This window comes from Melospiza georgiana, chromosome 1 (genome assembly GCF_028018845.1).
Source record: "Melospiza georgiana isolate bMelGeo1 chromosome 1, bMelGeo1.pri, whole genome shotgun sequence".
NCBI lineage: Eukaryota > Metazoa > Chordata > Aves > Passeriformes > Passerellidae > Melospiza > Melospiza georgiana.
In genome coordinates, this window is record NC_080430.1 from 82,762,908 (window position 1) to 82,788,554 (window position 25,647).

At 37.2% G+C, this 25,647-nt stretch overlaps 1 protein-coding gene across 5 annotated transcripts in view; it reads left to right on the forward strand.

Annotated features, from left to right (window-relative positions):
- Nucleotides 1–25,647, forward strand: part of CTNND2 (catenin delta 2) — a 635,183-nt gene that overhangs the window by 490,723 nt on the left and 118,813 nt on the right. For all 5 annotated transcript variants that reach the window (XM_058042059.1, XM_058042075.1, XM_058042094.1 and 2 more), the window contains 2 exons: nt 1,671–1,884; nt 17,001–17,184. In XM_058042059.1, coding sequence (XP_057898042.1) covers nt 1,671–1,884; nt 17,001–17,184 — 398 coding nt within the window. The remainder of the gene's footprint in view (nt 1–1,670; nt 1,885–17,000; nt 17,185–25,647) is intronic.

Below are 25,647 nucleotides of genomic sequence, written 5' to 3' on the forward strand. Positions count from 1 at the left end.
GAAGCAAATGTATTTTTATATGAAGGTTAAATGGTAATGGGTTGTGAAGCCAAGCAAACAAAACAAAACAAGCAAGATTCACCCCGCATCTCTCCCAGATTAACTTGGTCAATTGTTTTCTGGCTCAGAAATGAGCTAATTATTTAATTGCAAGTCATCCTGTTCACATGGAAAATATTTGACTAGTGATATAATTTGCAGCACCTTTTCTCTTTGACCTGCTTTTCTCATTTGTAAACTGAAAGAGGTCATGTTTTCTCTAAGCAGCAGAAGCATAAAGTCTCAAAACGATTGGTGAATTTTTCTGCCTGAAATTGATATATTTTACCAATGTCCATTCATATCTCTTCATGCATCATGTAGTGCCAGCTGCTGCAGTCTTTGAGGTGACCTGCATGTTGCTCAGAAAGTTGCACATTAGTACTGATATAATGCCTATTTAAGGAAAAATATCCTAGTTTATCTTTAAACACTATCACTTTGGCATTTAGACCAAAGCTGTGTGGTAACTGTATAGCCATTACTTTTAAGCTTGATCTCCTAATAGATTTTATTGTATTTTAACTGTTTCCTTCTTCCGAGACTTCCCCCAGCAGAGCCCCAAGAACACACGTCCATGCAAACACTGCTTCACAAATATTTCAAATTAATTTTTGTTGTCCTAAATGTAAAATGGCCAGCTGAAATGCCTGGCTTGTTTTGGGACTTAGCCAACGACACATACGGGGAAATTTCTTGGCCTTTTCAGAGTTGTCTGTGTAATTTGCTTGAAGCTAAAGCATTGTACTCTTCAGATGTTAGTTACAAACCTGTGTGGTTTCTTAAAATTAGATCCAAAAATCATTACTCTTTGAGAAACAAATAGTGCCACAGAACAATAAAGTATTTGTTTGAAATGGTTTCATATTAAATTGTGCTTAGTATTCCTGACCTTCTTGATAATTTGTCTCAAATATTTTTTAGATACGCTTTTTTTTTAGAATTATTTTTATATGAGATATCACATTAGAAATTTATTTGTAGGCACCTTGGGTACACATAAGACTTCTGTTCCTGCATCACTTAAGGGTCTCCCTCAATATTGTTAGAACAAGCTTACCACAATTTATTCCATATCCTTATCTTTATGTTTCTGGTGGTTCCTCCTTTTCCTTTCATCATTGCTCATCCCAGTTTAATTGATATAATGTCCTTACTGAGACTACAGTAGTTGTTCCCATTCCCATTAATAAAAAAATGTAAAGGCAGGACACCTAAAAACTGTATGATGTTAAGTGCTTTATTTTTTTTGCTGTATCCTTGTGTTTTTTTTCCCTAGCTTGTGATGTGTTACACTCTGAAGGAGATGATGTTTCTCTAGCACATTTTCTTCTGGAAGAAATTCTTGCCAAGGCAAACCTTGACGAACTGTGAGAAACCTTGATGAGGCAACACTTGACTAATTTTGGCTGCTTTTACAGAAGTTCTGGTTTGTCAGTGTACAGTTTTGTTGCCACTGAAAGAATAATACTAGGAATCAAGGCAGTGAAGTGTAGCAACTCTGTGGTGTTACCAGCACACCTTTACTGCCCTGCAGCCTGCCTAAAACACAGCTTCATTACATTGGACAGCATTTATTGGTAGTGGTGTTCATTGCCTAACTGTGTGATTATCACTTTGGCCTGTTTCAGATAAGAAGACAAGGCGGAATACAATTACTGGTGGACCTATTGGACCATCGGATGACAGAAGTCCACCGTAGTGCCTGTGGAGCTTTGAGAAACTTGGTATATGGGAAAGCAAACGATGACAACAAAATAGCTCTGAAAAACTGTGGTGGTATCCCAGCATTAGTACGGTTACTCCGCAAGACTACGGATTTGGAAATCAGAGAACTGGTCACAGGTTTGAATTTTTCAATATTTTTTGTTCAAACTCTCTGTCATTCTTGCAAGCACAGTTCTGTGCCACATGCCACTTGCTCCATCAGTAACCATTTCATGGCCATCCTATTTGCCATAACAAAAAGCTTTCAAGCCTTTTGGATTTATGTAAATGTATGAATGGCTTTCAATATCATGCAGTTTACAGATGTAGGTATGGTTTATGCCGGTCGTTGCTGGTTCACTTTGTTCTTGGTTATCTGTGAGTGCTCTTGTGGGAGATGTACTCCACACATGGATATGTTCTGGTGGGAATCCTCTGCTCTCCCTCCTGTCTCGTGTAGGGCTGGCCAGGCAAGAGCCATATTTTACTGAATTGACTTAGAAACTGTTACTCATTGCTTTTATATCCTATGCAGTGATGTTGTGAGAGGGAGGATTCGTTCAGGGATTTTCTGCCTTTCTTGGGGCTCTTACCAGAAAGTGGAAAACTGTGTTGGAGAGGTGTGCACATCACCTTCTGAAGCCTTTTCTCTGATATTTGGTAGCATGCTATGTGATGTGTTGCACACAGAGCATACAGGTAGTGGTAGTTTATTTCTTTTCTTGATGTAGGAGGATCTGATCTTTTAAGATTGTGTGGATTTTTTCCTTTCTGAAATTCAAGGGAGGGGTGGTGGTGTTCAGGAATACAGGAGTGCTGTCAAACGGGACTGATATGAAATGTTTGGAGGTTTTTTTTTCACCTTGCCCTTAAGCTAGTGTATCTAATATGCAAAAAGAAGTGAGATAGAGGGGTTTTTTATTTTTCACTTTGTGATTTCATTCTATTTGGTGAATATTTAACACTATAAATCAAAAATATATTTATTATCCTGTTTCCAGTTTTCAATTATATTTTCATTATGACTTTCCTACTAAAATATGTAAGAAAATTTGTCATTTCTGTCACGAATCATCAGAGTACACGTTATCATCTATGTTTGTGCAGAAATTACTTAGCCTTGTACATCAGGCCTCATTTAGGATACAGCTGATAAGATTATCATCCTTTGGTTGGGTCCAGGTTTCTTCCTTGAGGGTGTTTGAATAATCTGCATGGTATTTATTAAATGTAGATTTTTTATATTTAATTTTGTTTCTTAGTTGCAACAGTTATCACCTCCTACTTGTTAGTCAGGATTAATGGGGCAGAGATACAGGTTACATGAGCTCAAATTGTGCCTCCTGTGGAGTGACAGAATTACTGACAGATCTAATAAAGTGTAACCACTTCTTCATATTCAGCATACTTGTTTGTCTCTTGGTTATGTTGTCAGTATCCTGGCTCCAGGGAACATCCTGCCTATTTATTCTGAGTAGTAAGTGACAAACTGCTAATACACCTCAGCAGTCACCGTGGCACTTCCCACACCATCTGTGGATGGAACACACAACGTCATTAGGTCATTTAAAAAATATATACTGGGCTACAGTTTACATTGGTTCCATTGCACAGTATGCTGTTAAATATTCCCAAATTCCCACTGAAAGAAAGGATGTTTCTTTTCTAGTATGCCCTCAAAGTGTTATTACCAAGAGGAGTAGGCACTGACCATTAGTGGTGGGCAGTAACCTGCCTTTGTACAGGTAGATGCAGCTCCCAGGGATGGTGAGCATCAGGAGTGCTGGATGTGTACGAAAGGGGAGAAGACCAAGATGGTGACCCTGAGGAATGGAATCAAAGTCAGTGGTATTTCAAGATTGTATTCCTGAGCCTATTTTTCTGTTGGAGTTTTCTGTTTGTTTTTAATAGCCATTACATCCCAGAAGGCCACTGCTTGCCCTGGCACACAGTGCCATGTTTTCTGAAAGGTAGATGTTTTGTGCCTCTCAGAATGCAGATCACTGGCCCTGGCTTTCAAAATGCAGATGTGTTTGTGGTAGTGCTCTGCAAAGCCTCCTTCCAAAGCAAGGCTCATAGCTGCAGCTTTCATCTTGCATCTCTTAGGAAACAGGCTAAAGTCGTGCATCTGATTCAGTTCTCCTTTCCTTTTTATTTTGGTAAAATTTTGTAGTGTGACAGCTGAATTCCCTCTTTCTGTCCTTTCTGGGGAATGAAAGGTAGCTCCTGCAGCAGCTCCCTTGGTAATGAAAAGATTTGACTTGGTGGCAGGCTTAAGGAAAAATAAAAAGTTCCTCATGCTTTCCATCAGCCTTCCTGAGCTGAGGTGGCAGGAAGCTAATTATTTCAGTAGGGGCTCCACAGCCTGGAGGAGATTCAGAGAAAATAATAACAAATGTCTGTTTTGGGAGTAAACATAATACCTTGAGCCTTTCCATCTCATGTTCATTGTGCATCCTGTCTGTGTAAAGGCTGCTCTTGTTCGTTACTTTTAGGGAGGACACGAAGTTCATGCCTTAGGAATTCATAGAGGCTCTGACATGGCTGTCCCTAAATAGTCATCCACATTTGTCTGCAGAGCACTTCTCTTTGGTGGAGAAGTATCATTATCTCGGTCCTACAGATGGGGAACTGAGCCTATCAAGTGTAAATGACCTGTCCAGAAATCTGGCAAGATGAAGGTGTGAATCACTCTGAGTAGGCACCCAGCTGCAAGGGAAGAAATATGGCCTGGAGAGGATTTTTAGCAGCTCAATTTGTCTGGCAGTGGTGAAGCATTCATTGCCTGCCCCAAGCACCGTGAAGCACTTGCCCAGCAGAGCAAAAGTTCTGATATTAGTTTCTTCCTCAAACATGCACATTCTCTTCCTTCTTGTTGCTCTTCTCTAAGTAGATTATAACTTCAATTTCTGGCAATCTCAAGCCTGGTTTTGGAAGGGTATTTAAACCTGCAGACCAGCTTTCTAGCCCAGTAGCTCCTTGATTGTCAGGATTGCCTTCAGCACCATTTGTGGCTTGTCCTCTTTTCCAGAGATTTCTTTCTGCCACAATCTCTCCAAAACAGAGGTTTTTTACTTTTTCTTTTATCTTGTCTCTCTCCTTCTCCTCAGCAGAGGTCATGGGCTAACCCTGGAAAACCTTACCACTGCACAAACTTAACCTTATAGCAAAGTGTTAGAGTTTCAAGGCTGTCTTATGTCAAGGAAATGGTTTCAGTGCAGGCTCCCATGAAGAAGCTCTGAGGGAAGTGTGCTGCCTGGCTGTTATTAAATTAAATTATGTTAATGCCCAGGAAATATCTCCTGAGATATGGAAAGATTATTCATACAGAAACACTTCCACAGTTACAGGTTTTTACTAGAAGAACATGGATAAAATTAGGTATACCCATGAACATTTGTGCAAAAGTGAAATACTCTGATAGAAATAGAGATGTTGGCATTGCCTACAGCATCTGGTAGTTTCCAGAGACACAAGGAGAACCTGAATCACAATGTAAGTGTGTAAATAAAAAGAAATATAGGTTAAGCTGGATGCACCACACTTAATCTAGCCATCTTTTTACCCCAGCACAGTGCTGCCAGTTTCCACAGTAGCACCTGTTAATGGGAAAAAATAAAAGCCTTCTATTTTAAAATAATTAAATGTTAACGCTTTTCTAATAAATATAAATAGAGAGGAACACAGTACAAAATTAGCACAGATCCTGCAGATGGTAGAAAGAAATGTTTTCACTTGGTAATAATGACAATGAGTAACTGATTTCTGATTCTCTTGCCTTTAACAAGTTAATTATGAACCCTTCCCCAAAATTCTATTTTATAATTTTTTCTATTTGTTTTACTGTCAGGGAAAAATACATGGAAAAAATCTGACATTTTAGTAAGGATAAGAGAGGAATCCCATGGATGCCTTGTGCAGAAGGTGAGGTCAAGCAGCTGTTGCTAGATCCTTTCCAACTCAGGCTGTTCTATAATTCTGTGATTCAACTTATGCTTGCTCCTTCTTCCATCTGCTTGATTGGTTGACTTGGTTGATCTCTGTCTGAGATAAAATAGTTTAAACTGTTATTCTTCTCAGTTTTGACAAACAAGATCCTTCACAGCTAGAATGACAGTTTCTGCCTATGAACAATGAGGTAGCTGGATTTAAGAAACTCCTTTTAAAGAGGGCCCTTGTATGACTGCATCACCTGTTTAAAATCTGTAAATACCATTTCTGATTGAAAGGTAGAAGTGGATAATCTACTTTTAGAAAGTACATGATGATAAAAAGCTGCAGCTATAAATGTCAGGAGAAACTGGTCTTTTCCTGTGCCAGCAGCCAGTCTCCTGCTTATTTTGTTTGACAATAAAGTGTCAGAGATTTAACTGTTGTCTACTAAAAATATATAAATTATAAAAATTAGCACATTAAAAAAGTTATAAAGCAGAAACTAACACTATACATATATACTAAATATAGATAGGTAGATATTGACTCTGTGTACTTCATTCACATTTTTATTCACTGAATTAAATGGCTTATATTCCATTCCTGCAAAATGTTACAAGATACTGCATACAAAAATATTTCTTTCAAAGAAGCATTAGTTCTCCAAGTATCCTTAGTCCACAGTCAAGCTGGACAGGGAAAAATTTCATTTACTTCCCAGACTTTGGATTGCAGTATTCATTAGTGCTGTCTTTAATTTCAGCTGTGGCAAATTTGTGTTTTGGCCTGGTTGGTCCCCTGTTTTCACCCCATGTTATGCAATATTATTGCATGGTCCTGTTTCAGTTTTAGTAGCTGCCGTGTGTTTATAAGGAGGGGTTTATAACCTTATGGATAAACTCTCAGTGTCACTGAAAGCAATTGCATGTTGTTCACCTTAGATCTGTCTGATATGAGTTAAGTACTGCAGGTGAAAGCTCCTTTTGATTGTATGCTGCTTCTTAGCATGTGCATAAATCATTGGCAGATTGGTCAAGTCACTCCAGAAGGCCCCTTTGAGCCCTGTGTCTGCCTTTGCTAACTTGTGTAGTTTTAAGTTAGTGAGCCTGCAGTGATATGTAAAGCATGGTTAAGTGAGTGTTCTATTTAAATGGACCTTTTAGTTCACTTCAGTGGAATATTTAATTGGATTTTATTTTTTAAAGTAATTCTAGCCAATTATTTAGAATCTTTAACTCCCTAGTACAGTGGCAGTTCTTCTGTTGGGGGTTCCCAAAGTCATAATCACATTTCTGCAATTGTTTTCTATTTGTAATGTTATTTTCTAATTGGACTTTGTAAGGTATCACACTTGTGATTTTTTTGTATAGTAAATCTTATTTGAGAATATTATGGCAAAGGGTTGACTGTTTAGTACTTAGGATCTCGAAGCAGTTTAATTTAATAATTTAATAGTTTTCTGCAAATGTGCCCTTGACATACCTGAGTTACTGGAGTGTGTAAACACAGATGTGAAATTTTATTGTGATATAAACATTCATTTGGAGCTGGCACCTATTTGTAATCTTATTGCTCTCTGGAAATTTGATTTGAAAATGAATAAAGGCTCTTTTATCCCATTCTGAGATGACTTTCCCACAGCCTTAAGTAAAAAAAAAAAAAAACAACCAAAAACACCAAACTCTTCTGTGAGTTCTGTATTCTTACAGTATTTCACCTTGATGTAATTCCTTAAATCTCTATTATATCCCTTTTCCTTTGCAGGTTTATATTAGGTGTTGCTCCAGTATTGCTCGTATAAATTATCCCATTTCTTAGCTGTATTCAGGTTTTGAAATGGAGCATTGCAAGTGTAAGGAAGCCTGACCACACAAAGTCCTAATTAATTAGCAGCTTTTGATATGTAATGTAAAAAGATAAGTAGGAAGATAAATGTACAAAGTGGCTTGCTCTTGTAACCAAAGAGACGATTTCAGCATTACACAAACTGAAAAGCAGATTATAAAGATACATGATTTAGGTTCAGATACATAGCCTGCCTATCAGAAGCTTTTCAAACAAGATGACATGGAAAGCCATATATGTGTGTTTAAATTGTCACGCTGTAAGACTGCTGCACCAAGGTTGACATAGCTCTGGTCCAATATATGCTTAGCTAAGAGAATAAGACTGCCAAATATCCTTTGGGGCCCATAATGCGATGTGGCAAAACAAAATGTAGATTTGGGACAAATGCAGAAAGTACACAAGTGCCTCTTAAGGTGCAGCTCCTCCACCTCCAGTATCTGTGTCCTGTCAAGTCAGAGAAATTAGAAAGGTTAAGCATGGAGTTAGATAACTGCTAGCACAGAACACTGCTTTTAGAAGTGATGATTTAGATTTTGGCAGGAAAATATGTTCATTCATTTCTTACTTAGTGTCTGCTCTGAACATAAGCGAATTCTCTATGGTAACTTCAAACAAGTGTTTTGAGGAACTCTGCCAAGCAAAGGCAGGTGCCTTACAGACTTGAATTATTTTTCCACCAACAGATTTAGGATAAGATTAACAAATTACAAATCTACTTGCCTGGGCACTAAAGTTTGCTTGTATGTTTTAAATGATTTCTATCTAAAATTGAGATTTAAAGGGCATTAGCTCTAATAAGCCTTTCCTACTCCTTCGTTAAATGGATGTAATTGCAAGTACAATATCCTACCACAATCAATTTTAAAAGTTGATTAAAGCTTATGAAGTAATTTACTTCTAATTGGGTGTTTTAAATAAAAGTTGTTTTCAACATTAACAAGATTATTTGTGTAATGAAAATTCCTATCTATTTACTCTGGATCGAAGCCAGTGGCTGAATAAAGAATTACATATTTTAGTTTCTTCAGTATTTCTTTCAAGTATAACAGCTCTTTCAGTTCCCTGAGGTTACATAGTAATTTGACTCCTTCCTTTAGCTTGAGACATTTTTAAGCAAACCTCCTCACTTCAACCTCCACCCTGAGTTCTGTGAACCATTGAGAATTAAAAAAAAAAACAAACCAGACTCTGTCAAATTCCCCGCAAGTCTCAGCTTGCCTTTAAAACAATGTGTTTCATCTCACAGCCAAAACTTTGCACCGGTTAGTTTGTCACTTTATACTGTTACATCTAAAATCTTTTGGGGGGACAAAAGGAAACCAAGGGTTTATTTAACTCAGAAAGACTACTTGTTACTGCTACCTTGATAAAATTTTGCTTAATCCAAGCCATTATCAAAGCTAAGCAAAAGCAAAATAAATGAAGGCATGTGGTCTACAGGAGCAGCTGCTCAGGTGAAGTTCCAAGTGCCCCAACACAACTTCAAACAACTCCACCAAGGTAGTGCAAGCCCTGTGGCAGGGTTAGTGGGCTGCATGGCAACTCTGTTTTTCCACCCCAGACATCAGTTACTTTAAGGTTTTACAGACAGTCTCCAAAAACCAATATTGCATCATCATCATTATTTTCGTAAAATACTTGAATTTTGTATTATGTACTATTTGTACTTCTCCAGACTAATAGGCTGACGTTTCATAGTCAGTGCATGTGCTACAGCTAGGCACAGCTGTGTGTTGTACTTTACAGTATAATTCTACAGTGTGGCAGAGTTTAAATTTAGATTTAGATTTTAACATCACCTACAGAAAATACTGTCATTACTGCTGGAAATGTGGAAGTGATTTTCAAACAAATTCAGAGCAGGAATTAATTGGAATTTTATGAAGTTTTCATATGAACCCAGTGTGGCACCACTCACCAAAATACCAAATCTCTGTAGTCATTTTCCTTACAAAACAGGAAGGTAAAAGGTTCTACAGCTTACACTCATATGATGTTGGGATACTGATTTCCAGCCTATAGGCTGTGACATCTTAAAGTAATTCCAGAGTCATTCAAAACACATCCTATTTATAGTTCATATGTACCAGGAAATCTAAAAGTAATTTAATAAAAATTGTGTAATTTTTCTTCAGAAATGATGCTGGCTTATCAAATAACACTTGGGCAAACAATGTTGACAGTTCAACTGGATCATTTTACACCATATCTATTACAATTTTACTGTCTAATTATAAAACAATCTTTGCCCCCTTTCTCAATATGCTGTCACTATTTTGGCTCTGAAAATGGGAAAACCCACTGATAGAATCTGTTGTCTTCATGAAGATTTATTCTCAACTTTTTCTGAATCATCAGATTAACTTCTTCACCCCCTGCTGCTCCCAGTTAAATCAGGAGATGTGTTAAAATAGCTACTTTCTCAAATCTTACACCCTGCTTTCCTAGCAACAGGCTGGGGTACTGATTTATCGTGTAAGGTGTTAAATCCAAAGGATTTTTAGAGGTGGAAGGGAATGTACTGTTCCACAGCAATACCAAGCCTTCCCCAGGCTGGCAGTGCCTGTTTCCCTGGAGGTGAATGTGGCAGAGCAGAGGGCGGCGCTGGTGCTGAGGTCTCTGCTGGAACAGTGCAATGCTCCTGCCCGGGGAGTCCCTCTCCTCTCTCCTAGGGCTCTGCTTGGGCTGGTTTAATCTGTTTTCTCATCACAGCCTGCTTCCTTCTCCCTATTCCCAGGCAAATTCACACTCATTTGTCCTGCATTTACCACCCTCAGTAGCAACACATAACCTAAGGTGGTCCCTTTTTGCTCTCCTTTTCTCTCTAAGTGGGAATAACTGTTTTTCTCTTGTACAGTGAGATGCATCTTCTATAGAAAATTCGTTCAAGTTTTGCCCATGTTTCCGTTCATGGAGCAGTGAAACTGATTTCATAATTTGCTTGTTAATATATTACATAAATAATTTTCTTTTTTTATTTTTTTTTACTTCAGTCAAATTTTAAGTTTAAGAGGAAATATCAAACAGGGTAATCTGGATTGATAAATAGAGGACATCTGTTGCAGCATATGGCTTGACATAAGAGCTGCATTGAACTTTTTCAGCAAGTAGTAATTCTTTGGAAAAAGTCAGCTGGACTTGCAGTTTTGATGGGCCTACCCAGAGATGGATTATTGAAGTTGCAGTTTAAAACCACTCTGTATTTTGAAATGTTTGAGATTTGCCACACCAAGTACTTAAATTTTATTTCGAAAATGTTTTTTTGTTTAGAAAAAGATTGGAATATTTCACTTTTCATTTACAAAATGAAAGTTTGAGGTTATGGTGAAACATGTTCATTCTGTGGTCAAATTACTGTTTTCACTATGCCCAGTAATTTTTTTTTTTTTTTTATTTTTAAAATTTTATTTGTTGTTTTTGAGTTCAAAGACCAACTTCCCTTCTTCCCTCCCAAATGTTATTTACATTTAATGTTATTTACAGTGCTCTCTTTTTCTTAGGAACAATTTGGTTAGTAAATGTTTCCTTCTTTATTGTTTTTTAGCAGCTGTACACCAAGGCTTTCATTTTGCACATAGATGCAATTTTATAGATAGGACTAACTTTCTAACTGGTTCTTTTTAGAATGGAGTTTTGTATTTAGAGCTGTAACTTAATGTTCAGCTTTAGTTATAACATTTTTATTCTCTGTATTAGGGTCTGTTATCAAACATGTGTTTTGATTTGGGTGCTAATGCAGGTGTAAGCACTGAGAAACACCTTGCCATTCATATATATCCATCCTTGTTAGGTTCCCATGTTTTCTAATAAAGTACTTAATTTGGAGTGGCATTGCCATTAGTCATGTGTTAGGATAAAAGTTTTTTTGAAAGCAGTTGATATATTTTTCTGTGTTTCTGTCACTTAGAATGAATTGGTTTAGGTTTGGCTTCAGTGTTTAACAGCACTTCTTGGATTTCATCAGCCAGGAAAGGAAATTAAGCAGGAATCACTGATCTTTCCGCAGTAACCTTGGTCAGCTCTCCTAGTATTTCCTCTGCTGTTTAACATGAAGGCTAATAACTCTCTAACATTCTTGGCTGATACTTCTTCCCTTCCACAGTTATGTGATAATTTTCAGTGTACAGCAGAAAAAGAGGAGCAACCTTGGGTCAGAATTCAGTCCCATTAGAGAAATACAATACTGCAATAGCATTTGGGTGGAACTTGGTTTTACTACTAAAATTGGCCCCTCCTTTTTCTTTTAATAAAATCCAAGATGTAATTTTCAGATGAAAAGAGCAGCAATTGAGGAAAAAAAGGGCTAGTTTTTCAGAGGAATTATTTATTTTTTTTATACTCTATGTAGTCTTGTATTTTTATGTAGTCAAGATCAGTTGTATCTTTTGTAATAAAACAAAAAAAGTCACACCACAATAATCCTTCTCCTCTGTGGAAGCTTCTCCCTTGTAAGTCTATGAGTGGATGCAAAGGCAAAGAAATTACTGCTGCGACTTTGCTTAGCATTCCATTAGCTCCTGCCTGCTCATGGCTTTTCCTGAAGCTCAGTATTTCTCAGTGTGGAATTTTCCTATGTCAGCTTATACACAGATAGCAAACCACCTCTGTGCATGTCAACCTGTGAATTACAGCAAGGTATGCATAGGTACTTGTTCACAAACCAGATAAATATTTCAGGAAAACTGGTGAAAGTTCCTGATCTGTTATGCCAATTTTTAACTTACTTTCAGAGTGTGCTTTTAAGGAGATTCCTTCTGAGCTGTGTGTTGTTCAGGTGCCAGAACTTTTCAAATCAGCCACTTTTTCTTTCCTACAGAAAGTCTGTTACTGAGCCAGTTTCTCACGGTTGAGCTGGCTGTGAAGACTTACTGCACTTTGTATTAAGAAATGTTGTGGTTGATATTCAGCATCTCTGCAGCAGAACTGCTGTGATCTATCAGGAGCCCACACCTGCTGCCAGGGAGCAGATCCAGCTCTGCAGAGCAGCCTTGCAATTACAGCAGGGCCTCCAAGCAGCAGCCAGCAAATGACTTTTCTAGCACTTGGGAGTTTGGGGTAGAAGTTGTTTTTCCTAAGGATTCCAGCAAAAGATCCCTTGTGCTTGGCTTCTGTGCAGGGTATTTAGCACTCAGATTTCAATCTTAATTGTCATGTTTGTGAGGGAAACTCCCAGTAGTATTTCTGTGCCTTCAGCATATAAACAAAAATGCCTGCCAATGCTTTGGTCTCTATTTGTGGTATGCAGTCTCCCAGCAATATCAAATCGATTTCTGCATCATTCCGTGACCAAACTATTAAATTACAATGGAAAGGAGAACCTGGATGTATTAGAATACTTTTTGATTTTTATTTTTACAGAGAATATGAAAGTTGACCTAAACATCCCATATTGAGAAGAATCAGTGTTGTTTTTCCAAACAGTGTTTGTTTACTGACAATCTTTTTATCATATAATTTATTTTTAAAAACATAGTGGCAGGGGTAATGCTTTTTGGAAAAGATGACTTTTCCAGTTTCTTGGTTTCCATTTATATTTGTAGTCTTAAGTTGTTCTGATAGGTTTGTTTTTTATATGTGTCATAATTTGAGGTTGCATTAAATCATGAGCTAAATAGTTGTTTAGACTTTTGTGGTTTTGCATATGTTTTCTTACTATGATGGTATTTTTTGCATAGATGTATGTGATCTCTATGTTCTTAACTTTGAATGGAATAAGGATAGCATGTGGCTTATCAGGTCTTGAGTTATATCTGACTATAGATATACATATACCAGTTGTAACTAAAACACCAAGCACAAAAATGCATTGAAGTGTTTAATCACCATGAGTTTGAGCTCCAGCCTGATTCAGAGATTATGGGGTTTTCACTCTGACTGCTCCAATAAACCGAGCAACCCATTGGCCATAGCAGTTGCATGACCTCTGATAAACTGCTCCAGAAGATGCAACTTGATGCAGTAAGATCTCCAGAATAAGCATTCCTATAGTCTTCTCTAAGAATCCTTCATCTGATGTCTGCTAGACTAATACTCAGACCCAAAATTCATCTTCTAACTAGAATGAACTGAATATTTTCAATACCAGTTTCTCCTCAGTTTTAAGTTTAAAATGTGATTGCAATATACTTTTTCACTGTATTTCCATTTTTTATATGTAGGGGTGAAAAACCTCAACCTGCAAAAAGACTTGCTCAGTCTGGTGTAGCTCTTTTTGTCTTTCTACAAGTCTTCTAATATAACCAAAAAGTGATCTGAAAATGGGAACACAAAATGCTTAATCTGAATGCCTCACAGCTTTAAAAGCAAGAAGATAAGATATGAATGAAAGTGATTAAGAGGTGTTCAACACTGATTAGTTCTTTATTTCATACCTCTCACAAGAGTCAGTCTGTGGATGGTAAACAGTTGGGTTGGACTGTTGGGTTGTTGAGTGGATCCCACTTTTTGACATTGGCCACTGGTGGGTCCAGTCCCTTACCTTCCTGTGAGCAGCTGATGACAATGCCCATTCTCCAGGGGTCAGTCAAGGCACTCTGAGGCTATTGCAGAGTTGCTTCTTGTGCTCAGAAACCCAGGTCAGGCAGGGCTTTCAGAATATTCTGTAAGCTTCTTAGAGTAGCCCTAAAGGCATGTCATGAATAGACACTTGGAAAATAATGTTCAGAATCACGTGGTGAAAAGGTGGCTCTGGAATGGAAGGTGTATCAGGTAAAGGATTTATTTTATTGTCATTCTCCCTTGCAAAGTCAAGGCAATGGATCATCTTCTCAGACCCCACATAAATCTAGCTCCATGTTATCCTCAGCAAAAAGAGTGAGAAGTGAATTGCCAGTGCCCTTTCTTAATTGCAAATTCTTAATTAAGAAGGTTACAAGGAGGTGTGTAGAATGCCAACCTCAGCATGTAGCAGACTGCACTGCTTGTGAGAATAAATTGTAACATATCAGGAGAAAATTTTTGATTAATATGGTTGGGAGTATTCAGTCTCACAATTAGATAAAACACATTGTTCTGGAGGGAAGAGGATTATCTCACTCTTTAAAACTGTGAGCAGTAAAAACTTGGAAGAAGGCATCAGGCTTACTGGGCAATGCTTCTGCCTTGATTTAAAATCATTCTAGGAGAAGGTGTAATAGGCATTTTAGCCTGGTGATCCCATCATCCTCTTACTCTGAAGGCTTAATTTTCCAGTTAGAGAAATCAGAGAGAAAGAGGGTTGAAAGAATATTTCTAGGGTCAGCTATTGCTCAATACCATATGTTTATGTGAGTTTACTTGAAATTAGCAAGAATCTGAAGTGAATAGAAAATAGTTTTGACATACATGTTTTTAAGCATTTTTCTAGATGGGGCTCTTATGTTTGCTTGTTTTGTATTCTTTTCTGCTTTTCCAGTTCATGACTGCTTCTTGAAACACAAAATATTGTTTTGTTGCCATCAAAATACTCTCTTCTGCTTCACTTTTAAAATTGGACTTCTTTACAAAGTTACAGCCTATTGTCTTGCATAAGAACTAAATTGAACTTTAAAGGGGGAAAGATTTGAATTCTGATTCTCTGCTTTTATACCATGCACATCATTTACACCTGTCTAGATAAATGTATAAAAAAAAAGGCAACTGTATTGTTGTTTTTACTGACAAAACCCAGCAAAATGCCAATGCTAGGTATTTCAAGAATAGTAGATGTGCCATTAAAGCTTTCCAAGAGCAAGAACACATAGAAAAGCAAATATAATTATCCTTAGGAAGATCTTTATTCCTTTAAATATGGAATTCCTTTTCATAATGACATTCAGAACAGAATTCAAAACAGACTCTTTTCCCTTTAAAGTAGCAATTCTTAATGAAAAATGAATATTATTAAAATTAACATTTTTCTTATTTCTGGGTTTTTTTGTCTGTAGCTGAAGTTGGTCTGCCTCATGCAGATCATGTTAATAGGGTTTCTTTTACTGGTATACTGATCAAAGTTTTATATTAAACTGTGTAACTACCTTTGCAGATAGTTACATATAAAATAATTTAAACATGAAATGGTATAACTGAAACAGTCTCCCCATAGAAGTAATTAATTTCAAAGGGAAATCCAAAAATGTAAGTTGATTCCTGTTAATTACACTGCTCTGTCAAAGCACAGAATGCTGAGGAAAATTTCGAGCAAGAAGTGTTCTTGCTGCTTCTATTTATAAATATCTGTGTTCCTAAGGCCTTCCTTCAGCATTATCCTCCCACAACACCCACTTGGATTTTTTGTAGTGTATTTGTAACCTATGTACAATGATGATGATGATAGTAGTTCTTCTCTTTTGGTTGAAAACTTTGATGGATGTAAAATCCAAACTCAATTTTGCCCCTCAAGACAGACATGATGCCAGGCTACTGTCCTTTGAGAAGGAGAGTAGGGCAGAGTAGGATTGGATTCTACAGAGGAGGATGCATGTTGGCAAGGGGAGGGGCATGATGAGGCAGCTTCCTCTTCCAGCTGCTCCTGGGAGGGTGCTGAGCTAAAATAAAGGCCACTGGTTCTTCAGAACAGCAAATTGTCCTCCAGCTTCCCCCAGCAGTAAGAGCTGCCCAGCAGCATCAGGCACTTGGCACAGCACTGAAGTCACATGTGCTTTTCCAGCAAATACACAAATACATAAATATGGGAATGGAAAGCAGGGTGTCTTTTGCTCCTAACAATTTCTTGCCTGCCTTCTGTGTGGCACAGTTGCAGTGACCTTGATCTTTGTAGATGTGCTTAGAAAACTTTTGACTCTTGATTTCTCTTCTTCTTCTTTGGCACATTGCAAGTTGCTACGGAAGGGATTTTGGTTTTTTTAAACTTCAGTAAATCTCCTTGTTAGTTGCACCATTGAGCTTGCTGTTTCCATGTAAAAATTACAGTATTCTCAAACTTGTATAGCTAAATATTTACAAAATATAATATTACTTGCTTCAAGTACTACTGTATCAGGTTGTGGAGGAAGTCTTTTTGCTTGTAGGACCAGCAAGCCTAGACAGTTACTTCCATCACAGTGATGATCACAGGGTAGAGGTTTTGTTCTCTCTATCAACAGTGAAAGTTTTAGTGTGAATCAGAACCTGTTTTCTGCTACTGGTTTTTATTAAATTTACTTAGAAGGAAGTTATCTGAAGACCAAGCCCTAAAAAATTCCTTGTAATACTCCTTCATTCCATGTGTGCTTCACAGCCTGTGTAGGCCTAGATCATAACCAGCTGCTCAGTTTTTAGGCAGAGCTCTGAGAAATTTCCAGTGCTCCTGTGTCTACATGTTTCATATTCAAAAGTTTGCAGGTGTCATTCAGCCCCATCTACAATGTAGTCTGTTTTATTTTTGACAGAAACAGCTAAATTAAACATACCAGTGCTGTTAAATATATTGGTTTGGATTGGGTTTTTTTAAACAAAAAAACCATTCAAACTTGTTTTGGAGAAGTGTTAATTATTAGTCATTTTACTTTTTGTAGGAGTTCTCTGGAATCTCTCCTCCTGTGATGCACTGAAAATGCCAATCATCCAGGATGCCCTTGCAGTGTTGACCAATGCAGTGATCATCCCTCACTCTGGATGGGAAAACTCTCCACTCCAGGATGATCATAAAATACAGCTCCACTCATCACAGGTGCTGCGCAATGCCACTGGGTGCCTACGGTGAGTACTTCAAAACCTGTGCTCTGCCTTAATCATCTTGCTTTTGTTTGAATTGCTATTCCTTATTCTTAAACATTTATGAACTAAATAATTGCTTTGTCCATCAAGAAAGATGATGACTTTCAGTGATGTAAACCCAAAGCTGGAAACTATTTAGAATACAAGCTTCAGGTCATTAAAAAACAATCTTTAGAAGGACTGTTGGGGGTTTTCTGTTTTTCTTAGCTGTTTTCATCCAAGCTTGTATATTACATGTATTTTCTCTCTTGTAGATTTGTCTTATTCCCCCATTTACTAAAATAAAGTCAGTATGTTCTCACTATTACATCAAATTTAATCCGTACAAAAAATGATTAAGATATTCACAAAAAGTAACGTGTCTTAAAGGTTCCAGATGCCATTGCTGGAGTTGTGGCAAATATATAGGTAGATTTTTTTATGCTCTGGGAAGATGAGAATTTCAGTAAGAGTCCAATCAATTTAACATTTTTCAACCAAAATACTTAAATAAATATTTACAAAATATGATAACTATTTATGTTTGTGTTTCAATGCCAAACTTGTATATGCCATGCAAAGGTGCATTTATATAAATATGTGTAATTTGATCTGTCCATGACTGAAAGTCACTGTAGATGGGAGAATGAAATTAGAATGAGCAAGAGTTTCAGTTTTGATAAACTAAAGGATAGAGTCATAGCAACTTCTGAATTCCAATGCATATAATTTTCATGAAATGTTTTAAGATAATAGGCAGGTTCTTTTTAAGTGTAGATTTTTTTCCTCCAGATATATTGGAGAAAATAATCTGTCCCAGAGATATGAAAATAAATTAGTTAATATTTTTACATACATCACAGGAAATAACATAGTGAATAGTAAGTGTCAGTAAGGCAATCTATGTTGTATGCTGCATCCAAAGCAGATATACATTAAAGAGCTAAATAAAAAAGTGATAGGAGGCAAAGTAAAATAGCAATATTTTTAATGTATCTGTAGCAAACACCTTTTTGTCATTGTGCTCTTTCATCAAATGAAATGCCCCCCTTTCCAAATTTATATTTCAAAATTTTAAGGGAAAAGGCAATAAATATTATTGACAGTTTGTATGCAATCAGTAGAGAATGAAAGATAGAAGATAATAATTTCCATATTGCAAATATGGAATTAAATGCAGTAGTGTAGTATTGGACTTCAACCCAGGTGTAATTATGTGAATACCAGCTATCTTGGGGTATGTGACTGAAGCCAGGTGTTTGTACCTGAGTTGTCTTGACTTTTTTTGAAAAGAGTTTATGATATAATTGTGTTGCATTGAATTCAAATCACTGCCAAAAAAAGCTGCCATAATCGCTAGGAGGTGACAGAAGGTGTAACATGAAGACCTTTACTACAATAAAAGTCTCACATTTCCAGTATTTAATGTGTCTCAGTTAAAGAGCTGCCTCTGAAAGAAACTTCTGTTACAAATTTGGGTCTTCACAGTGTCCCCTCTCTGAGTGAGCATGTCTGGTGTTGCTCTCCCCTCACCATAAGCTCCATCTTCCTGTTAATTTTTCTCAAGTGCTTCTCAGCAACCAATGCTCATCCCTGATCCTGCAAACTTCAGTTTTTCCTACCTCTTAGTTGATGGATTCATTGCACACTGGTCTTGAAATCTTTCTTCTTTCTGTTTTTTTTCCTTGTGAGTGCGTGTGCACGCCCATTTGCAAACTGATGTGAGCTTACAGTAGCCTGCAGCCCGGGTGAGCCTGAGGACTGGGGCCGCGGCAGAAGGGTACGTTGCCTCTGGAACACACACGGCTTTGCAGCAAGGCTTCCCAGCCAGCGCTTGGTGGGCTGCTCTCACAGCAGAATGGCTTCTGGGCAGCTCGTGCTAGATAAGCTCATATCTGCCTGCAAAAGACTGTGCATATTATAACTCCTCAGTCCTTCCCAGGCAGCTGTAGCAGCAGCTCAAACTGCTGTCCTGAGCAGCTTGGTCTTCCTTCTAAACCCAGGCCTTTCAATCATAATACAGCTTTTTAATATCTTTCTATATCAAACTCTCACTATTTCCCAAATGCATCTTTCTATCCTCTATAGTGGCTTCAGATATTTTTTTGGCCTCCATCCATCTTCTTTAGATAGTTCCATCCCACTTAGTCTGTGTGGATGCTCTTTGGCAGAGCAAGAACATTTGGAGAGGGTTGAAACTTACTTCTGCTTCACACCAGCAGTAACTTCTCTTGCTTACTTTTCCCCACTGTTGAAAATATCTCTCTCTATGCAAAATGTCAAATCTGAGACTGTGCAAGAGAGAAGTGCAAGCTCACCCCTGAGAAGGTAACTGGTTTCTTCTGGTTGAGTTCATGTAATATACTGGGACTGTAGAATGGAGGAAACAGCAGGTGTCAGAATGAAAAGATTAGAAAATTATGTGAAGATGGCTGGAGTCTTGGGTCTGTTCAGGTGAAATACCCACCACCCTCAATAAACTGAACAGCTTTCACACTTTCCACTTGGGTCTAGTTACAAGACCTGTATTTCCATTTCAAGATCTCAGTGGACATGGGAGGTAAATCAAAAAGATGTAATGTGGTTGCTGGCTGAGTTTGTGCTGTGCTTATCTGCTAAATGGAAAGTCCATTGACATCTTCCATGAGGGAGTTTCTTCTAAGACTCTGGTTTGGTTGTCCTTTGCTGTTTTCTTTTTCTGTTTTTGCTAGAGCTCATTTTGAGGGGATGCTGTTAAAATTCACTTGCATTGGGATTACCTGTGACAGTGCTCAGTATCAGAGGAAGAGTAGTGGTGTTCAGGATACTTGACAAATTCTGAATATCTGATGTTGGCAAATTTTAGAGACTTCAGGTTTTATTACATAGGTTTAATGCTAACAAATACACCAGGAGGATTTGGGCTTGAGGGTTTTTTCAGTCTTCTATGACTTGGCTTGTCTGGTGTATTCACTGCTGAAAACATGAAATAATATCTGAGAGGTGATGTAATATAATCCATCCCATGTACAATACTAGTAAGTAGTTTACAATGACCATTATGCAGGAATAGTGAGTTCTTTATTTTGTGTTTTTGTCACAGCAGTATATGAATTATTATTCTTTCTGCTGATCTTTGTTTTCTCAGTTTTTTGATGAGAATTTCTTACAATTTTTCAATTAAAAAATTTAGTCATTACCTACAATTTTTAGTACTCATGCTTACTCATTATCTTTCTTAACCACATTCTTATGTCTGTAACTCCAGTCACCCAGTAATGCTGCTGAAATCACATAAAAAGCAGCAGCAATAGCAGACCTTCTCCTGTTATTTCCTCTTTTCCTTAAAGATGTTATTTACAAACTACACTTTGCATACTTTTCTAATTTAAAACAATAAATTATTTTGATACAATATTGTACAAATTAGTTTTGAAACAAATTAATAGCTGTAACACTTTGAAATTGTTTAGATAATTCAAAGATCTAAATACAGCATTATGGCTATCACTTAAAAATTTAATCTGAATATTCAGCTTTCATAAATTGCCAGACCTCAGTGTGACACGTTGGAGTAATCACCCAATTTAGTTGCCACCCCACTGAGATACTAGTACCTTACTCATTAAGCTCTGGTCAAGTTAGACTTCTTTTTTTCCTTTTGTATTTTAGCTGCAACTCTTTTACTTGTGTTAGGGAAATACTGTATCTTTGATTTATAATTTCTGATTCACTTAAACAAGTTAGGGATAGTCAGGTGAAAACTGAATTTGTAATCCCAGTTGTTAATGGGAGGGGGTTTGCAATCCCCAAACTGAAATTTAAAAATCAGCAAGAGAGACACTGAATGATGTCGTCTTAACCTGAAACATCAAGGTTACTTATCACAAAACTATAAATCCCTGTCCAGCGATTTATTTGAAAAAAATTGCAGGCAAAAAAATTTTCAAAAATTTTTGCCTTGTGCAATCTAGAACTTTGTTTTTTCTATTAATTTAAAATTAATTTAAGTTAAATGAATACAATCTGAGGACTTAAAAGAATTTTAAGACTTTACTATTTTAAAATTCTAATGTGGGTTTAGACACAGAATTGTTAAATTATTTTTCTTTCTTCCATGTTGTACTTAATCTATAATCATACACTGAAAGTACAGGGACAACTGTGAAAATCAAAGACTTGTTAAAATATTTTTCTTTACCCCATTAGTCTGTTAGAAATTGTATGGGAGTATCATTCAAGAAGTTATTTATTTAGAAAGTTCCACATCTTTTCAAGCTTCATACTTCATACTTACTTCCTTACCTTTAACAAAATCCCTTGATAATTTCAATTATTTTTCAACTGAATAAATATGTAACAAGCGCTCAAAGTAGAAGAGCAAAGGGGAAAAGTGCTTTTAAAACATGACTTGAATAACTGACTCAGTAGTATTTTCTGGATAGATCAACTTTTGGAAGCAACAAATTGCCTTGTTAAAACAATTTTTGTTAGCTGTGACACCTGAATATCAAATGTTGTCAGCTGGTTTGCGGCTGAGTGACGTATCTCACAGAGATTTACATCCAATGCATTTGTCTCACTGTCTTATATCTTCTCCCGTTCTCTTCTAAACATCCAAAGTCTGACTCCTGTCCTTAGGAACTTCTGTACTCTGTTTTCAGTAGAACATGCTGCATACTGACAAAATAAGACATGGGAACAGCATCAAATAAATGTCTCAGACTGTATTATTTGTCATCTGTTTAGTCTAGAGAAATATATATGTACACACATGTGTGTGAAATATGTTTGAGACAGAAGTGATACATGTATGTATGTGCAAGGGTGTGTGTGTGTTTGTGTTGTATACATTCTGATATAGAAAGTATGATTATGGAAACCATGATACCTTTCTGTCTTCACTGACTGCTGCAAGCTCTGAATATCTGCTGTTGAGTATAGATGCAGCTGGCTTCTTACAGTAGGACCTGTTAAAGAGCAGCCATGTTTTATCCATCTCTGATCATGCTGTGGTGGATATAGATATTTTGCACTTACCAACCCATCTCAGTTGTTTCCATGCTTTTCTAGAACGTGGAGCTCTTCTCAGGCTCTGACCATGTAATTTTGTCCACAGAAAGCCCATATTTTCTGTCAGAAAGAAACCTGTCAGAATGCAAAGTTAGGACAAAACTCAACTGAATTGTGTATTTCCACAAACAGCCTCCTCAAGGGAGGGACTGTTACTACAAGCAGTTCCCACAAGCCAAAATGGGAAAAAGCAGAGGAAAATGTGTATATCACCTTTTCAAGAATCTAGGTTCCAGCCTAGAAAAGAGTCACAAACCAATTGAGAGGTCACAACAATTGCATCCCAGTTAAGCCTAAAGTTTTGAAGGTGAATTTCTGCAAAATATTAAAGAGATTGTTCCTTCCTAAATGCTGCAATTGTTCAGAAATGTAGCTGAAACGAAAGTCTAATGTTAAGACTCATAGGGAGAGAGAGATTTTAGTAGGAATAGATCAGCGTCCTCTGATTACTGCTGTAATATTTTTATTCAGAAGATACTCAAGGGAAAAGTACCAACAGAATTAAATGTGTAGTTGTGTCAGATATTTAAGCACCCCACTTTTTCTTCACAGTGTAGTTATTCCTAATTTGCATATTCATGAACTAATTTATAAGGTTTATACAAGGTCATACTGTATTAATTATAGCAGTGGCATTCAAATAGCACTCTCAAGTATAGTGCTTTTAATGCTTCTTCAGCATTCCTGGCAAAAGCATTATTTCAACATATCAAATTGATGCTTCAAATTCTATATAGCTCTAGAAGTTTATTCTGGGCTGAAGCTAATGAAAATCTTAAACAGAAATTTTGATTTTCAGCTGATATTATAGAATGCTCTTTATATCATTTTTTGGTCTAAAAAATAATACAACATAATTCCAGCCACTTTTTACTTTTCTGTTCTTAAAAACATAGAAGCTTTGGTAGCATATCTCCTTCCTGCATCATTTTATCTGATAAAAGAGATGCTGGGCTGCTCTGCAAAAATCTCCTTTCAAACACAGAACAAACTCTCAATGTATTGATTTTGCACAGAGTTAGCCAAAACGTGATCTGTCAACATACATCTTCAAAATAACTGAGTAAATGGTTCCTGGGCAAACGAGGAAACTCACTCATGGGTCACTGGGGCTTCTTGTGTGGATACCAAATAGAAATACTTAACTTGTATGTTGAGAGTTGAAGACCTAGCTGAAATTTAGTTCTTATTCTTCAACTGACATACTTTATTCTCTTTAACATAAGTGTATGTGGATTATTTCAGGGGAAAAGTCCCCAGCTTAACTGGGTGTCATACAATTAAAAGTATTTACTTATTGCCATGGCAGGAGTGTGTTCTTCCTGTACTTAAGTAATTTACTGTTTCTGGAATTATAGACCTACATGTGAAAAGGATGAATATGCCTTTTGCATCTTATGATATTCTTAGGCTCAGCAACAGTGACAAAATTATAAAGTGTTGCTTCTAAGGCTGAATGGCTTATGATGTGCCCTAGCCTTAAATGTGGGGGCTGTTGAATATCTCAAGTATATTTTGAAGGACTGGCTGTTTTACCAGATTTTGATGATTTTTAATTCCTTTCAGGTTGAATGCCTACTGTTAAGTAGTGCCTAATGTGAAAATTAAATGTCCATTCTTATTTGCATAGTTAGGTAGTGTTAATTTACATTTTCTTCTGCCAGAGGTTTAAGCCTTGTGGATGTGAATGCTTTGAAGAAAGTAAATAGTTTATTTTGTGAAATGGCTTCAACTTTGTTGTTTGTGTTTTTTGTCATTTCAAAACAGTTTCTGTTTATGCAGTAACAAGTGTTAGCTTGGCAGACACTGTAATAAAGCATTATTTGAGTCTTAGTGTCCTGCTGGCTTGATTTTAGCTGACTCTGAAGCACAGCTGACAATAACAGGTCTCCTCACTGGCCAGCTGCAGAGCTGAGTATCACAGTGCCACAGATGTTTTCTTTTAGGGAAGAGCCCCCTAAGCCTGTGTGGTACCACATGTATTTTAGAGCTCATCCATACAGTCACTGTGTGGGAAAATAAAGAGTTGGAGCCAATTTTTTCTTGGCTGTCTGGGCCTATTGAGAAGAATAGCCAGGAGTGTCCCTGGGAGTCAAGGTGTTCCTCTGTTGTGGCTTTGCTGACCATCAAAAATCCTAAATAGTCCTTTTTGAATGGGTGCTTTGACAAACTCATATAGTCTGGCTCCACAGAAAATATTATTTGTCTCAGCATGAGAGAAAAGCTGATTGTGACAATTCTGTGGCACCACTCATGGTCACAGTGATTGATGATAGAGGATGATGTTTTATTTACCCAAGAAAGATGAGAAACACAGTCCTTCAGAGTTTGTATGCCCACTCAATTTCACCAGAGATAATAAAATAACACTCAGTAAGTTTGGGTTCTTTGGTGCTTATTGCATGGTTTCTATACTGACTAGATTTTCTCTTCCTAAAACTATTTGCATTACTAGGCAATATGAAAAAGAAACACGTGAAAACACGTGGCTCTGAATAGTGAAGGAGAGCAGGGTGTACTTCTGCAACTATCCCTCTTTGTCTCTTGATAAATGGCTTCAAATCTGAATAAATTTTGCCTAGGAAAGGGAGATCATTTGGTCTCTGCTCAGTCTGAGGATTTGCAGTAGAGAGATGTGTGTGAAGTACACTGAGCTTGCTTCAGCCTTCTGGATAAGCCAGCCCACATCACAGAGTAAACATTTTATCACCTCCTTTCAGAATGTTGTGGTTGTGTGAACTGTTTGGCTTCAGACACAGGAGTAATTAATGCCAGCAACCCAAGTTAAGGCAGTGCTCAAATCTTCTCCTGAGAGATGCTTTGATGGCATTCCCCATGTCTGCAAGTTGGTGAGCTACTGAGAGCTGGTGAGAAATGCTCTCCAGCAGTAAGTGTAGCACTGAAACCCCAAGAGCTGCAGTCCCTACTAATCACATTCACAAACTTTGTAACTTTTTTTTTCTGTTTGGGAAACATTTTCTCAAGAACTCAAGAACTCTCCTGATGAAGTAAGTAAATAAATAAAAATACAGCTCCTGAGGGGTGGAATGAAACATGCAGACTGCCAGGCCTGCTTGGTTTGCAGTCCATTTAGAATGTCTGATCTGAACCCTGAAAAGCAGATCATTTCATATTTTGTGAAACTGATTAGTGAGTGTTGAGATTGTGTTCTTGTTATCATCACTGCAAATCTCCATAGAGGAGTTACAGCACTTTGAAAGATTTTTTGTTGATCTCTTTTGATGAAGAGAGGGCAGGCAGTCTGGTAAGAACACATTGAGAAATGGAGATGAGGACCACTACTTGCAATAAAATGGATTCCCCCCTTTCTGAGAGGATTAGTAAAGTGGACAGGTGATTTGAGGGTAAATTGACGCTTCCATAAAAACTGAAGTAAAAAGCAAGTGATGTTTT